The following is a 15,492-nucleotide window of genomic DNA, read 5'->3' on the forward strand; positions in this document are numbered from 1 at the left end:
GTAGAGAAAAATTGGGCTCAGACTCTGAATTCAATCCCGAGAGTGATCTTGGTTCTACCTCACGATACCAGTCACTTGTAAAAGACAGTGGCGTTCCCTCCCTTGCTCTCTATCCATGACCACCTATCTGTGGGCCATCTGCTCACCAGTTCTGGAATCGTTACCAACAGCTGTTCGCCAGTTTTAGGTTTTTATCCATTCTATCTGCCCTGTTCCTTCCAGAATTTTCCAGTGGTTTTGTTTTTTCCTCCCCCTTTCTTCTAAATTCTATTCATTTCCTGTCTATCACAAAACCAACATCCACTAAACTCAGTTTACATGACAACCTCTTTTATACAGCCTCAGGGCCAACTGCAAATATACATTAACTGCCCAAGGGAGGAGTTGTTCAAGGCAAAAAATTATGACCAATTTATATATACAAAGATCTATACAGTATAAATGGATTAAATAAGATACTATAATTAATATATGCATTACAATAAGAACATTTAAAGGGGAAATTACAGCAAGATGAAAAGCTATTTTAATAAAGCTCTCTAAAACCCTCCCCAAACCGGAAAAGGCACCCTCATTTGAGAACTCTCCTATCACCCTCCTGTCAAATGCATTCACCAGCCCTCTACTGCAGAAGGCATGTCCAGAATGAGTCTGAGGTCAAACTTTGTCTACAAAGGAAATTAGAAGGAAATTGTAGGAGATAAAATGCAGCTTTAGGTTCTGGCATTTGTCCAGCTTTGTTCATTTTATCCAATATTTTAAGAGGTAAGGAAGGGGCAAAAGCAAAGAGAGGCAGCTGTTAGGTTTATTATCCGGCTTGCTGTGCACCGTGTGCCTCTAACAGACCCTTCCTCCTTACCTCTCCTATTGTGGACTGCAAAGTAATTTGCCTGTCCTCAAACCCCTTCCTTCAAGTTGAAAGAGACAAACCCATTTAGCAGAAAAGATGGAAAAGTGATCTTCCCAGAAAGCGTAACAAAAGTAAACTCAAACAAGCTGCCCTGTATTAAAAAAAAAAAATGCAGCTTTAAGAACAAACAAGACTCTAAGACATCTTCTGGGCCGTGCAAAACACACGTTAGTGTGCAGCCGCATCTAGGGAGTGTTACTGTACAGATGGGGAAAACAGACACCACCGTTTCCCTGGAGGTCGCAGAGCGAGGAGTGTGTTGCAGAGGCAGGATCAGAATGCAAAACGCCTGCCTTCCAGGCCAACACTCACACCACTTGGCCACAGCGTCTCCCCGGTGGCAGCTCATTTATCAACCACAAATAATTTCCCCGTTAGTTTCGCAAACAAGAGCAGCGCATCTCAGAGCAGGAGACAAAGCTCTGTCCATTTTAAGAAGAAGAACATGCACAGTGCAGTAAGAGTTATATAATCAACCGAACGCAGACCAGCAATGGCAGAATCATCGGGAACATTCTTCCCCACCGTTCTCAGTGATGTCATTGTATATACCCCTGGCTCAGGTTCACAGCATTACTTAACCCAGACTGAATGCTGCGGTCCTGGTCCAAATCCTGACAGTTCGGGGCGCTGCATCCTTCACACGGCATCCTAACGGACACACGTGGATCCCCACCGTGTGGCAACCAGTGTGGAAACACAATGCCCTCACAGGTGTTGTCATCCCACACCTAAAACAGCTGCTCGGGCGGCCACGGGTGTAGTGCAAGAGTCAGAACCTGGCAGGATTTAACTCAACGTTCAAGTCAAAGCTCAATCATCTGCAAAGGGTACCAAAGTTCACATTTTTTCCCTTCTAGTTACCACTCCGCAGGCTGACTACTACGAGCAAACACATCAGTTATTTAAAGATCACAAATACCTGTGAAACATAAAAAAGCTGTTGATAGTACCAAAAACACACATGAAATCAGAACCTGTATCTCACTTCAGCTTAGAATATGACATTTTCATTCAGGATTATCTCCAGTGTTTTATTCTCCACAGAAGATAAGAAAACTAACAGATTTTTTTCTGTAAAAGGCAAACTCAGTTTCTGTGACAGGCAGATTTCTTCTTAAAGGGCAAGACAATAAATATATTGGACTTGCGGGGGCCACACGGTCCCCTGAAAGCATGAAAGCAGCCACAGACCACAAATAAACGAACGGTCATGGCTGTGTGCCAATAAAACTTTATTTACAAACATGGGGGGCTAGATTTAACGTGTAGGCCACAGTTTGCCACCTCTTTATCTAGAAAATGTTTCTTTTCTTCCTTTTTAGGTTATCTTCAGCTCATGTTTCATTTCAACGGATCATTAAGAAAATGGAGGCACCTGGGTGGCTCAGGAGGTTAAGCATCTGACTCTTGGTTCCGGCTCAGGGCACAATCTCGTGGTTTGTGCGTTTGAGCCCAGCATCAGGATCTGTGCTCAAAGTGCAAAGCCTGCTCAGGATGCTCTCTCTCTCTCTCCCTCCTTCTTTCTGCCCCTCCCCCTCTCGAGTGCACTCGTGCTCTCTCTCACTGTCTAAACAAATAAATAAGAAAATGATTCTAAATCACAAACATTGAAGATTTAAGACAATAAGGTTCTAAAGAACATCATCATGGCACAGATCTCGTGAACCAACCAGTGCACAGAGAAGGTCGACAGCCTCCAACACGAGTTCCTGGTGTCCAATTCGCGTGACCCCCAGCTCTTCAAGATCCTGATGGGAAATCTGCAGCAGCTGCTCTCCGTTTATCTTCTCCCGTTCGAACTTGTGAACATACTGCTGCAGGCAATCATCTAGCCCTACCAAAAGAAGGCAGAAGTCCATTATTGCCATTTTGTTTCCTTCACTCAAAAAACTGCCCACGTTTAAATGAACTTCAGGAATCGCCAGTTATGCCCCAACTATCTGACTGTCTACACAATGTATACCCCACCCGAGGGACACTTTTCAGGTGTGTCCTCATCTTCTCATCTCAAACAGATGTGCAACGTGCAGCTTAAATTTTCAAATGGATTCGGCACAATTTTACGACGGTTACCTTCCCATTCCCTCTCAACTAAAAGAATAAACACTAAACCCTTGCTGACTTGGAAATGCGAGTTGTGTGGACTAGATATTTGTTAAGCAGTCTTCCTTTGGAGACTGTCCATCTGTCTCCCAGCCCATGTGATCCCATGGACTTGCCAATCAAGATGCTTTGCCACAGCGGTTGGCCACAACATTCTACCCACCAGCCAGGTACAGGTTCAAGGATGACCAAGCGAAACCAATCAAAATCTTCCTTGATACTTGGTATATGGACACAGGAAGAGAGAAGTTCTTCCTTTCCAGCTGGAAGTCATAAGGATATAACTTTGGGGATGCTGGTTTTTTTCTGATCAGTTTCCTGAAAATACATCCATTTGAGAAGAAGAAAATGCTCCAATAATATGCTATATGCCCCTGGATGTAACCCTGCTTAAAGGTAATTCTACCCCTACAATTTTTCACTTAAACTGAACTAAATCCCCTTTCTAGCTTAAGCTTGTTTGTGTTGGGTTTCTGCGCCTTGCGACTGAAAAAGTTCTCATGAATACAGAATCCAAAGGAGAAAATACCAGCAGTGGTACCAGAGAAAGGCAATGCTAATTAAAAGGGGTAGCTTACGGGAATTTTTCCAGGTCAAATAGTACTGTCAACAGAATTGTATTTTAATGTTTTTTTTTGTTTGTTTTGTTTTGTTTTGTTTTTTGAGAGAGAAATAGAGACAGATAGGGTGTGTGCTTGGGATGGGGAGAGAGAATCCCAAGCAGGCTCCATGCCGAGCACAGAGCTCAACTCGATCTCACAAGTGTGGGATAAACACCTGAGCTGAAATCAAGAAACCGAATGCTCAAATGACTGAGCCACCCAGGCGCCCCAATGTTCTTACATAATGACTAAAATAGGTAAGCCTCACAAAACTTGGGTTTCTTTATTCTTGTATAGAGAACTTTCTGGTCAACTTGTTTCAGTGGTTTTACTGGAATAAAATTTTATACTGAATCAATTGGTCTATTCAAGCCTAATAATAAAAGCCACCCTGAGTGTTTCCAACAATGAGGCTTATATAAATCAATCCCAACACAAAGGGTGAAAATTCAATTTAACTAGAATAAAATATGTGGAAAGCACACTGCTGTGCTCAGTCACCCTCAAATACACACACACACACACACACACACACACACACACGTGCGTGCGCACACACACACACTTATTTCATTGACCCCTCACCAAAGTTCTGCCACGTGGGTACTCTGGACTAGGAAAAGGAGACACAAGGCGCAGCACTTGCTTTTGGCAACACTAACGTCATCTATGGATCTTAAAGGCTGATGTGCTAGGCTAAATGATACCTCTGCCCCGTAAACTTTCACCATTTGCCTCCTGGTAAGACATGAAAAGAAGACCAATGTCCTTAGAACCATTTGGGACTATCAAATACAGGAAGAGGAGGTAAGAAAAAATTATTTTCTGGTAACCAGCTGGAACCCACCCGTCTTCCCTCAAGTGACACCTATCTAGCCAAGGGGCTCCATCACACAGCAAGCGAGGTTAGGGACAGTGACATAAACAAACCCAGCTCCACTTTGACAGCCTTGAGCCACAAGTGGCCATTGTGGCACGTGAGTCAGACAGGCAGTGGAGGCCACGCAAGTCAGCAGGTATGGAGACGGATGTGCCCCCCTGCCCCTGGGCTGCCTCCCAGCACCCTGCCACCCAGGGCCATCTGCAGATGGGCAGTATCTATCTGCAGTGAACAACAGCGCCAAGACCTAAGGAGAGCCTCCTAACACCTCTATTCCCAATTTATAGATGACTAACTTTAGGGCACAAGGGAGCTACAAAACCCATCCACAGCCACACGGCTGGTAAGATGCCAAGGGAAGGATTTCTGTAGTCATTTTCTTCAGCTTTGCTATAGAAGGAAAGGCCTGGAATTCAAATCAAGGCCCATTTGACACAAGCTCTGCTCTTCAACATTCCCCCCAGGAAACACGGAGTTATAAAAATTCCTCTCCAAGCATCTTCCTAAATAAGCAGTAGGGTCTACAGTAACACGCTGGATTGCGAGTAACTTGTTTTGCAAGTGTTCCGCAAGATGAGCAAACGTTTTTTTTTTAATTTTTTTTACATTTATTTATTTTTGAGAGACAGAGAAACAGAGCACGTGTGGGGAGGGGCAGAGAGAGAAGGAGACAGAATCCAAAGTAGGCTCCAGGCTCTGAGCTGTCAGCACAGAGCCCGATGCGGGGCTCGAACTCACAAACCATGAGATCGTGACCCGAGCCGAAGTCAGACACTTAACCAACTGAGCCACCCCAGCGCCCCAATGAGCAAACATTTCTAATAAATTTTCATTTGAAAAGCCAGCGATGTCTTGCAATACAAGTCGTACGTGATTCCAAACATCACATGTTCACAACTGAACCAATGGTTCTTGAAATTCGCTTTGATATACAAGTGCTTTGGATTACAATCATGTTTGTGGAACAAATTATGCTCGCCAACCAAAGTTTTACTGTAATTGCAAACAGTTATTAAGAGAGAATCACAACATCTTAGAGGTACTTAGAAGGTACTGTCATTGAATCCAAACAGTTGGAAAGTACGAACAAAAGCCTTAACTACTATGAATTTCACCCTAAATCACTTAGCCAGTTTTAAGCCAGATCACAACCAACATCCTACAATCTCCTCTCCTTCAGGATGTCCTCTCCCTTTGCCTATTTTTAAAATTTAAAGACAATTTTTGTTTTAATGATCATCAAAGTTTAGGACAACTATGTTATACATTTAAACTTCGTTATGGCTGAATTGTGTTGCACCAAAATTATACGTTGAGGTCCTAACCCTGAGCGCTCAGAAAGTGAGTGTATTTGGAGATAAAGCCTTAAAGATGTGATTATGTCAAAATGAGATCATCAGGATGGGCCTTTATCCAGTATGACTGGTGTCCTTATAGAGAAGACACACATGGAGGGAAGGCCTAGTGAAGACACAGGGGGAAGAAAGTCAAGGAGTATGGCTGCAAAAGAAGTCAACCCTGCCAACGCCGTTATCTCAGACTTCAGGCTCTAGAGCTGCGAGTGAATACGTTTCTGTCGTTTCATTACCCGGTCTCTGGTACTTTTCTACGGCAGCCCCACCAAAACCCACACAAATGTAACAGCGTTTTATTTCATGTTCATCCACAGGTCATAAACTCTTTCTTCACTTAATCTTAGCCAAAAGGTCGAGAAGCGATCATAAACTCTTTCTTAAGCAAAACAAACGACCAAGGACCAGCAGAACCGAAATTCATGTTTACTGTGCCAAGCAAGTCCACTGCTTAAAATATAAGCATAAAACAGAGACTCGTGCCAGTTTCCATGCACAGAATACATGCGTCCATTAAAATTAAAGTGAAGAAGCCATGCATCATAGATGCTGGTTAAACTTTATCCCTGAATAATAAGTTGATATAAAGGTGAGGCCAGATTTCTCTTTTAATTAACTGGAAAGTTTCACTGAAGAAACAGGATTTCAGAAGTAGCTTTAGAGCCTGAGGAAATATTTTGGACACAGAGAAAGCGGAGATGGAAGGGCCCATGTGGGGTCCTTGTAGGACAAACGCTGCGTGTGTGATCAGAGACTGAGAACTTGAAGGATGCAGAATACAGAACATTTCCCTGAAAAGGGAGTGTCCTTGAGGATTCTGAGGGAATATATGGGACCTGACCTCAAATAATCCAAAGATCCCCGACATGTAGAAGAATTATCAAGAAGGAATAGCATGTTGCCACCTACCTAAAAACAGTTTCTATAGTGGCATAAAGACTTCTTTTCAAGGAACACATATGTTGAATAGGCTAGATTAAAAAAAAAAATTAATGTTAATTTATTTTTGAGAGAGAGACAGAGTATGAGCAGGGGAGGAGCAGAGAGAGAAAGAGACACAGAATCCGAAACAGGATCCAGGCTCCCAGCTGTCAGCACAGAGCCCGACGCGGGCTCGACTTCACAAACCACAAGATCATGACCTGAGACAAAGCTGGACACTTAACCGACTGAGCCACCCAGGTGCCCCTGAATATGCTAGATTTTAAATAATGTTGCCCCCGGCTTTATTATTCCAACATGTTATGGCCTATTCTTCAGTTATCCCACTGATCAGAATACAAACATTCGCAAACAGCTAAATGAAATATGACACGGCCCCACAGAGGAGGGGAAAATCCCCAACTCAAGTAAACTGGTCTAATCGTTTTACAATTTGCAAGATCCACTTTAATCTATTTGTCGCACGTACCTGTTTGCCAGTTTCTTGCTTCGAGGAACTTACAGAATGTCTAGCAGCACCGAAACAAACACGTAATTAAATAGAATTAGATCATCAAACACATTCCAGTTACACAAATTAAGCACATAACTCAATGTGGAAGAACCAAGAAAGAGAAGGAAGGAGAGGCCCAGCGTCCCTCTGCTGTCACCAGGTCTGGCAGTAAACACTCAAACGTTCAAAGAAATCCCACACGTGAAAAGGAAAAAAAGAAACCTCTCGCCCTAGATGTAGACCGAGACGGGGCCATGGTTAAGAGCCTGAGCACCGATACGAGTCCCACTTCTTGCCACAGGAGCAAGTTACTCAGTCCCCTGTAAAACAGGGATAAAAGAAAGCACTGCCTACTGCACGGATCTGCAATGAAAATGAAATGTTAATATTTATAAATGGGCTTAGAACACCATGAAGCACACAATAAATACTCTATAAATATTGTTAAATACAAAGATGTGATTTATTCAGGCCCTCACTTTCCTAAGTGTTCAGAATAAAAGTTGCCAGAGAGACAGAGAAACCCCAAAGGCGTAGGTAGCACCCCCTCGGGAACACTGTAAATTGGAGATGGGATCTCAACAGCCCACATTATCACCTCCCCTGGAAGGTATTCCCAAAGACGGGAGCCTGCCATAATCATCGATTCCACCTAAAAGTGTTTTCCGATGGACATCAGAACATAAGCCCCATGAAAGCAGAGGTTTCCTTTTGTTCATTGTTTGGCCCCCAGCATCTAGAACATTTCTGGCACTTGACAACATTTGTGAAATAAGTAAGTGAATGCGTGAAGAAAGACAAAGAACTTCACAGAAATGTTAATGTCACACCAACGTACAAGCCGCCTGGTTTTATTTTCCCATGGAGGTGAGTAACTAAAGATAAGGAAACTACGGACTGTGGTATCTACAGGTATTTGCTTCAAGTCTCAATGTTTCAGGATTAAAGAAGGTCATTTCTACCTTAAGGATAAAGAATCATTGTCCCATACTAAGAATTATTTTTTCTTAATTAATCTCTCTAAAAGGTGGCAAGGCCTGTGTATAGGAAGATTAAGAAGTTAGAGGAAATGCTCCATCACAAAAAATGTAGAGCTATTCTCTTCCTATTTTCTGTAGGAGACTAAAATCAGATCATGGGCCACATCACCCTCTTTCTGTACATGCGGCCCACTGGAAGGACTGTTCAGTGGCTATGCTTTTGGCCTATGCTCAAGTCAGCAAAAACTGTAATTCCACAAACACAGAGTGGTCTTACAGCATTTCACATACAGTACTTTTGATCACTGAAGCATGTTTTAGCCAGAGGGTTTTGTTTTGTTTGATTCAGAAATTGGTTCAACTAAAGTTATAAGCTCGTGTCTCAGTCAGGACTTTTAAGGGCCACAAGTGACAGGTGATTCAAACAGAATCGGGTACACTAGGTTCCTCAACCAGGAGAATCAATTACAGATCACACAAATTCAATTTCATTCATTGAATTAACATGCAAGGCCTTCCACTATGAAGGAGATGAGGGCTTAGGAAGAGGTCAGTTCTCCACGATCTGAACCAGAGGAAAGGAAACCAGACTTGGGTGATACGTTTATACCTAATTAAAATATTCTTAGAATTCTCAACACTTGTAAAAACATTAAACAGTAAAGACCTGACATCAAAGCTCCTCTGCCTTCCCAACTTGCTGACCCTCCTGATCCAATATGTCATAATGTCTCCCAAACATGGCCCTTTGCTAAGGATTTTAAAATACTCAATATGGTTGGCTTCTCGATGGGCATAATACAATTAATGAAGCAAAACTAATCAGAGCATGCCAAAATTCAGAAGCATGATGTACTGGTGGGAATTCCAAGTGCCCTTTTAGGAAGTGAGCCATCCAACTATATCCCTTTGGAATGACTTTCTTTTGTCACCCTTGTTTTGTTGAAGTCTGCAGGCCTTAATTTTAAAAGTAGCTGATAAAACTGGTTTAAATATAGCAATCTGAGTTTAGACAGTAACATCACGTTTGAAACACAGGGGTGTGCTGACTTTCAGCTCTATAATTTTAAAGGATTGAGGAATTCTTTTTGCCTGGTTGGACAGGCCCTTGACTGACTGGCCTTCCCTAGAGAATCAAAACTACAACCAGTGTTGGGGCACCTGGGTGGCTCAGATGGTTTAAGCATCCTTCCACTCAGGTCGTGATCTCGTGGTCCGTGGGTTCAAGCCCTGCATCAGGCTCTGCGCTGACAGCTTAGAGCCTGGAACCTGCTTCAGATTCTGCGTCTCCCTCTCTCTCTGCCCCTCTCCTGATCGCACTCTGTCTCTCTCTCTCTCTCTCTCTCTCTCTCAAAAATAAACAAACATTAAAAAATAAATAAGTAGGGGTGCCTGGGTGACTCAGTCAGTTGAGTGTCCAACTTTGGGTCAGGTCATGTTCTCGTGGTTCATGGATTCGAGCCCCGCATCGGGCTCTGTGCTGACTGCTCAGAGCCTGGAGCCTGCTTCTGTGTCTCCCTCTTGCTCTGGCCCTCCCCTGCTTATTTCCTCCCCACACCCGTGTCTCTCTCTCTCTCTCAAAAATAAGTAAACTGAAAATTTTTTTTACATGAAAATAATTGATTAGTTAAATAAAAAAACGGTAGACTTGACGTCGCTAAGCAATGATGATCAGATCTAATGAGAATTACTTGAAATGGTATCACATTCCCTGTTAACAAAGAATCACAATTTGCCTTCCGATTTTTTTTCAATGTTTTAATCTTTAACTTTTCCTTTGGAAATGTCTATTTCTTATGTTAAGTTTTATAATATCCCTTCAAAAGGTCCCCTCCATCCCATGTCACTGTCGCAGCTAAACTCTCCCACCTAGGTTTCTACGGTAATCTAGAAACGGGCTGCCACGCTCAGTCCTCTCTTCCTCCACAATTCTTCCTCCTAATTCGCCCTCCAAAATTCCGTGTAAGCAAAACCACCCTACCCTTCACAGATCCAAGTCCGGGAGCGTCTCATGGCTAAGCGCTGGAGAGTCTGTCCTCTTCCAAACTTCCCTAGACTCCCACTTTCCTAGGACATTTGTCCTTCTGGTGAGAATGTAGAAAAATGCCCCTTTTGTGGAGTTTCTCCAAAAGGAACAAAAGCGTCAACTCACAGGTTAGCCAACACAGCTCACGGGCCAGATTCAGCCCACTGCCGGGTTTTGTAAGTCAAGTTTTATAGGAACACAGCCAGTCTTTCACTTACATGCTGCCTCCGGCTGCTTTCACGCTACAGTGACAGAACTAAGTGGTGTGCCTGAGACCGAACGGCCCACAAGGCCTAAAATATTTACTACCTGGACCTCTACCAACCCTTGGTATAACTAACAGCAGTGACGAGTACAAAGTGATGATAAATCTGCCAAGTGGAGAAATAGACTCGACCAGGATTTAAGTGAATCTGGTTTTTTCTTCTCTTTTTATATTTTTCAAAGAGTCATTTTATAGAATTACACTGAATTAACAACAGAGAAGGTATCACCTCCCCTCCCCTATAAAAAATCCTAAACATGCTTTAGGAGACCACTTACTAAAATTCACCAATTTTTAGGGTACAACCTGGTGAGTTTCAGCAGATACAGAGAGTCTTGTAACCATATCACAGCCATGATATAAACATTTCTATCACCCCAAAAAAGTTCCCTTTGCTGGTCAGTTCCCTCCCCACAGCCTCTGACAGCCAAGGGCTTATTCTGGCTTTACTCCATGGCCTTACTGCATTATACTGGCTAGGAACCACTTACTCCCAGTGCTTGGGCTCCTCACACATGGATGAGCTGGCTTTGATCAGAACAGACACCCAGGGGCGCCTGGGGGGACTCAGTTACTCAAGTGTCCCACTCTTGATCTCAGCTCAGGTCATGATCTCACAGTTTGTGAGTTTGAGCCCCGCTTCCAGCTCTGTGCTGACGGCGTGGAACCCTCCTGGGATTCTCTGTCTCCCTCTCTATCCCTCCCCCACTCATACTCGCTCTCACGCACTAAGTAAATAAATAACACTTCTGAAAGAAAGAAAGAAAGAAAGAAAGAAAGAAAGAAAGAAAGAAAGAAAGAACTGACACCCACCCTACCACTCACAGCTCTGATTTTCTGTCATCTTGCCAGGTTTCTGGTTCAATGCAATGTGAAGAAAGGGTACCACAACACAACGTCTGAGAACTGGATCAGAAGATCTCTCAGTTCCTTCCAGGCCTACAAGTATCTGAACTAGTATGAGTTACCTTCATTTACCATAGCAGAGTATGAAGAAGGAAATAAACTGCCCAGAAACTTCAATCTCAAACATCCTCAGAGCTAAAATAATTATCAAGTGAATGAACTTGGTCTTGGGGAAAGATGCTGTGAGGTTTTCTGCCCTGATTAGAGTCTGAGCCTATGAAGCCATTGCTGAGGCCTCTACTGCCTTCAAAGCAGAAGCTGCAGGAAATCCAAACACATGGAAAGAGCCAGCAATGAGAGCCCTGGAAAGCCAGTTAAGAACCAACCAAGCTCTTCCACTGTATTTATGGAATGGAGCAAGTGATCTTGAGGGGGAGGGATACGCTCCTGGGCATTTTTTAGAGTAGCAAGCTTAAAGCACAATAATGCTGAAGACAAAATAAAAATTTGTGCGCTTAACCATGTGGGAAAAGCTGGTCCACACATCACTAAAGAGGCACCAACACATAGCAACAAACCCAAGCCTCAATTTCTTGCAAGAAGCAACAACACGGAGAGCAGAGGGCAGTCAGTATTTTGTTTCTACAGCAAACCCAGCTTTCTTGCCGGGAACTAATGCCTTCTCGGACTTATGTCACCCCAAAGACATCAGAAAATGCAACCAAGAAACAACCACTCTTCGGGTTTCACTACATACACAGACAATCCGTTACCGAAAAAGAACTTGGAAATAGCAAATATATCCATGCCAGGATAATTTAAGGAAGTAAAAATAGAAAGACTACCTTAGTTCAAGGATTCAAGTTACCCAGAAAACAGTCAAGTAAACGGCCTGCCCTCATTTGAGGTTTCTGCACTGGTAAGTAATGCCTTCCAGCTGGCAATTTGCACCAGGAAACTCTGCGTCAAAGTTGTAGGCCCTGCAATCTGACCCTGTCTCACCGCAACCCCCCCTACCCCCACATCCCCACCCCCACCCCCCGCCCACAACTCCAGCACAACCTTAACACTGTGTAAAGGACCCATCCTGCCATCCCTTCAGCATCCTGAGCCCAGGCGCAAAGGGAGGTACCCAGAGTGGGGACAGGGGAAATGAAATAAGTTAGCATTGTCTGAAATCATCTTTTTCAGGAAATACTTAGGCTGACCTAAATCACTGAACTGACAAATGCAAATTCTGATGCAAATCAGAATCAACCAAAGAACCGATGGTCTAGATGGTCTAAAGAGATGATCAGCTTTGAGTCCTCCTCCCTTGCCTGTCCCCCTCAAAAAAGTATTATGAACATGAAAGGTAACACTGAGGGCAGGGAAGAAATCTGACGCTGCCTTACATGTCTGAGGATGTCGACATGTGTCTGTGCGTACACATATGTATACAAATACATCATAGTAGATGTTCAGCAAAAAACGCAAAGTAAGTTTTCAGATTCTAAAAACAAAACCAAGTTGTAGAGATGAACACAGAGGATTCCACAACGCTTGGGGGGGGGGGGGGGATGTACTTTCCAAGGTTGGTTGGTGTAATTCAGTAACCAAACAGTTGTATCTAATTCTGGAATGCTTGGAGGGGTGGGTGGGAGGAGTAATATGTGTTAAGAGGAGAAAACAATGTACTTTTCTCAATATAAGTTGTAATTCTTCCCCTCCTCCAACACAACTTATTTTGCCAATACTATACATCAGATTTACTCTAAAACCAAACACTGGCTACAACTATTGTGCCTGGCGTACTTACGCCGAATGGAAGGAAGAACTGAGTAGTTCCCCGCACACCACACACAGCAAGTTTAAGTTGACAGCTCTGGGGGGAATCAATTTAGCACAGGGACCAGGTGGTGGCCCAGAAGCTGGGCTTCAGCTCTGCCCATTGCTTAAGTGTCAATACTGCCCAGGGGAAAAGCTCCCCCATACAGAGGTGAACACACAATACATTCGCCACTTCCTTTTCACCTGGGCCATCAGGATTTCCAGGGAAAAACTGCCATTTGTCTAACCATCTACTAACAGCCATCAGCACTTCAAAAGTGCACAGTCCAAACAGCTGGGCGGCGTGTTAAATTAAGCCCCTGGGTTAACAGGAGGCTGTGCGTTTTACAGAGCACCTGCATGTACAAAACACTTCATTGATCCTTGCAATGACCCTAGGGAGGATGCTGGCCAGGTTATAATTATCGCCACTCCGTTGATGAGGAACCCAAAATGAAAGAGTGGGCTCCCTAGGACATTGTTCCAGTAAAAAAGAAACAAAACAAAACAAAACAAAAAACAAAACGGGCAGGGCTAAGGCAGAACCCAGACCTCAACTGGGCACCCAAATCCTCGTGGGGTCTAAGGTAGTTGATGAAGAAATGGAAGAATGGAAAAGTGACTTAATTAGGTACATTAATTCACAGACTATGTTTCAGGTACCATGCTGTGCACTGCAGAAATGCTCTAAGATACAAGTGATGTTCAAGTAACTGAAGACTAAAAAATTGTAAACAAAGCAAGGAAAGGGCTATTCTTAAGCTTATTTTACAGGCCAGGATCAGCAGCATGGCACAGTAATTAAGGAATTGGGCCTCTGAGGCCAAACTGCCTGGATTCAGTTCTGCTACTCCCCAGCTGTGTGACCTTGGGGAAGTTACTTAAACTCTCTGTGCTTCAGGTTTTTTTAACCTACAAAACGGAGAGGATAACAGTAGCTACCCTCAAGGGGTCATCTGGTTATCTGGATGATTAAACATGTTAAATATTCTTAAAGCACTTACAACATAATGACAGGCACACAGTAAGTGCTGTTTAAGTGTTTGTGAAAAAAAAATTTTAAGCTCTTTAAAAAAAAAAAAAAAAAGACAAGAAACTGAGGCTCAGGGAGCTTTTAAATAACTGACCTAAAGTCACACAGCCAATAAGAGGCAGTGTTGGGGATTTAAACCATTGCCTGTCTAGCACTGTTAAGGGGAACACAGAAGCCCGTCTGGGATGGATGGAACTGGAGGTCTGACGGCAAGAAGCTGACATCAGCAGCAGCTGATGGCTTTTTTGTACAGTAGCAGGAGACGGGGGCCAAGGGGATGCTCTATTCAAGGAGGGTGGAGAAAAGCCAAAAGCAGCTGTTGAACTGGGGACAGCTGCCTAGGGCAATGGAGCCTGTTGTGAGGCACCGTCAGTCTTTTCTGATTTTTGAAATGACAGCTTTATTGAGATACAATGCTCAGACCACACAATTCACCCAATGAATTCACACAATTCACTGAGTTTGGGTAGATTCAGAGTCATGCAACCGTAACCATAACCAATCTTAGTACCTTTTCAACTCACCCTGCAACAAAAACCCATACCCGTTAGCACTCACTCCGTTTCATCCACCCCCGCCCTGACCACTGGTCAACCACTAATCTGTTCTCTAAGTCTACGGATTTGCCTGGCTATTTCACATAATAGATTCTAGACATTTCCCATAAATAGAATCATACGATATATGGTTTTTGGTGACTGGCCTCTTTCATGTAGTAGATGTTCAAGGTTCAGTAAACCTTCTCAACACAGTTAAATGCCATTCCCTTGCTCCAAGCCCTACTGGCTTCCCACTGCCCTTAGGAAAAACCCAAGCCAGCAAAGTCCAGTCTGGTCTGTTGGCCTCCTACCTGCCTCTCCGGCTTCATCTGGCCAAATTCTCCGCCAACTACATGCTGGACACCAGTTTTATTTACTTCCCCCGGCCCTCAAGCTTCTTTCTACTCCCGGGCATGCCTGAATGCTATTCCTCCGCCCTAGAATGATCTTCTTCGCAGGGAGGCCCCAGCTGATCCTGGACCTAAAGTAGCCCAATGACCCCTGTTCTTCCCTGTGGATCCTGGTGGCTTCCTTCATAAGACTTAGCAAACTTCTGAGTTTTTACTTGTTCATTAGTCCTCATTTGCCTCTGTCCCTCTCTACAACACAGAGCTGGGACCAGGCCTGTCTGAATTATTCCCCATTGCAGCGTGCAGGGGCCAGGGCCCAGGGCCACTGCCTGGCCCAAACAGGCACTCAAATAGTGGCT

General features: G+C 43.8%; 1 protein-coding gene across 2 annotated transcripts in view; it reads right to left on the minus strand.

Moving 5' to 3' along the window:
* Positions 1–15,492, minus strand: part of CNKSR3 (CNKSR family member 3) — an 83,445-nt gene that overhangs the window by 28,045 nt on the left and 39,908 nt on the right. For both annotated transcript variants that reach the window (XM_047858603.1, XM_047858604.1), the window contains exon 2: positions 2,584–2,747. In XM_047858603.1, the coding sequence (XP_047714559.1) occupies positions 2,584–2,747 (164 nt within the window). The remainder of the gene's footprint in view (positions 1–2,583; positions 2,748–15,492) is intronic.

The sequence above is a fragment of the Prionailurus viverrinus genome, chromosome B2 (genome assembly GCF_022837055.1).
Source record: "Prionailurus viverrinus isolate Anna chromosome B2, UM_Priviv_1.0, whole genome shotgun sequence".
Lineage (NCBI taxonomy): Eukaryota > Metazoa > Chordata > Mammalia > Carnivora > Felidae > Prionailurus > Prionailurus viverrinus.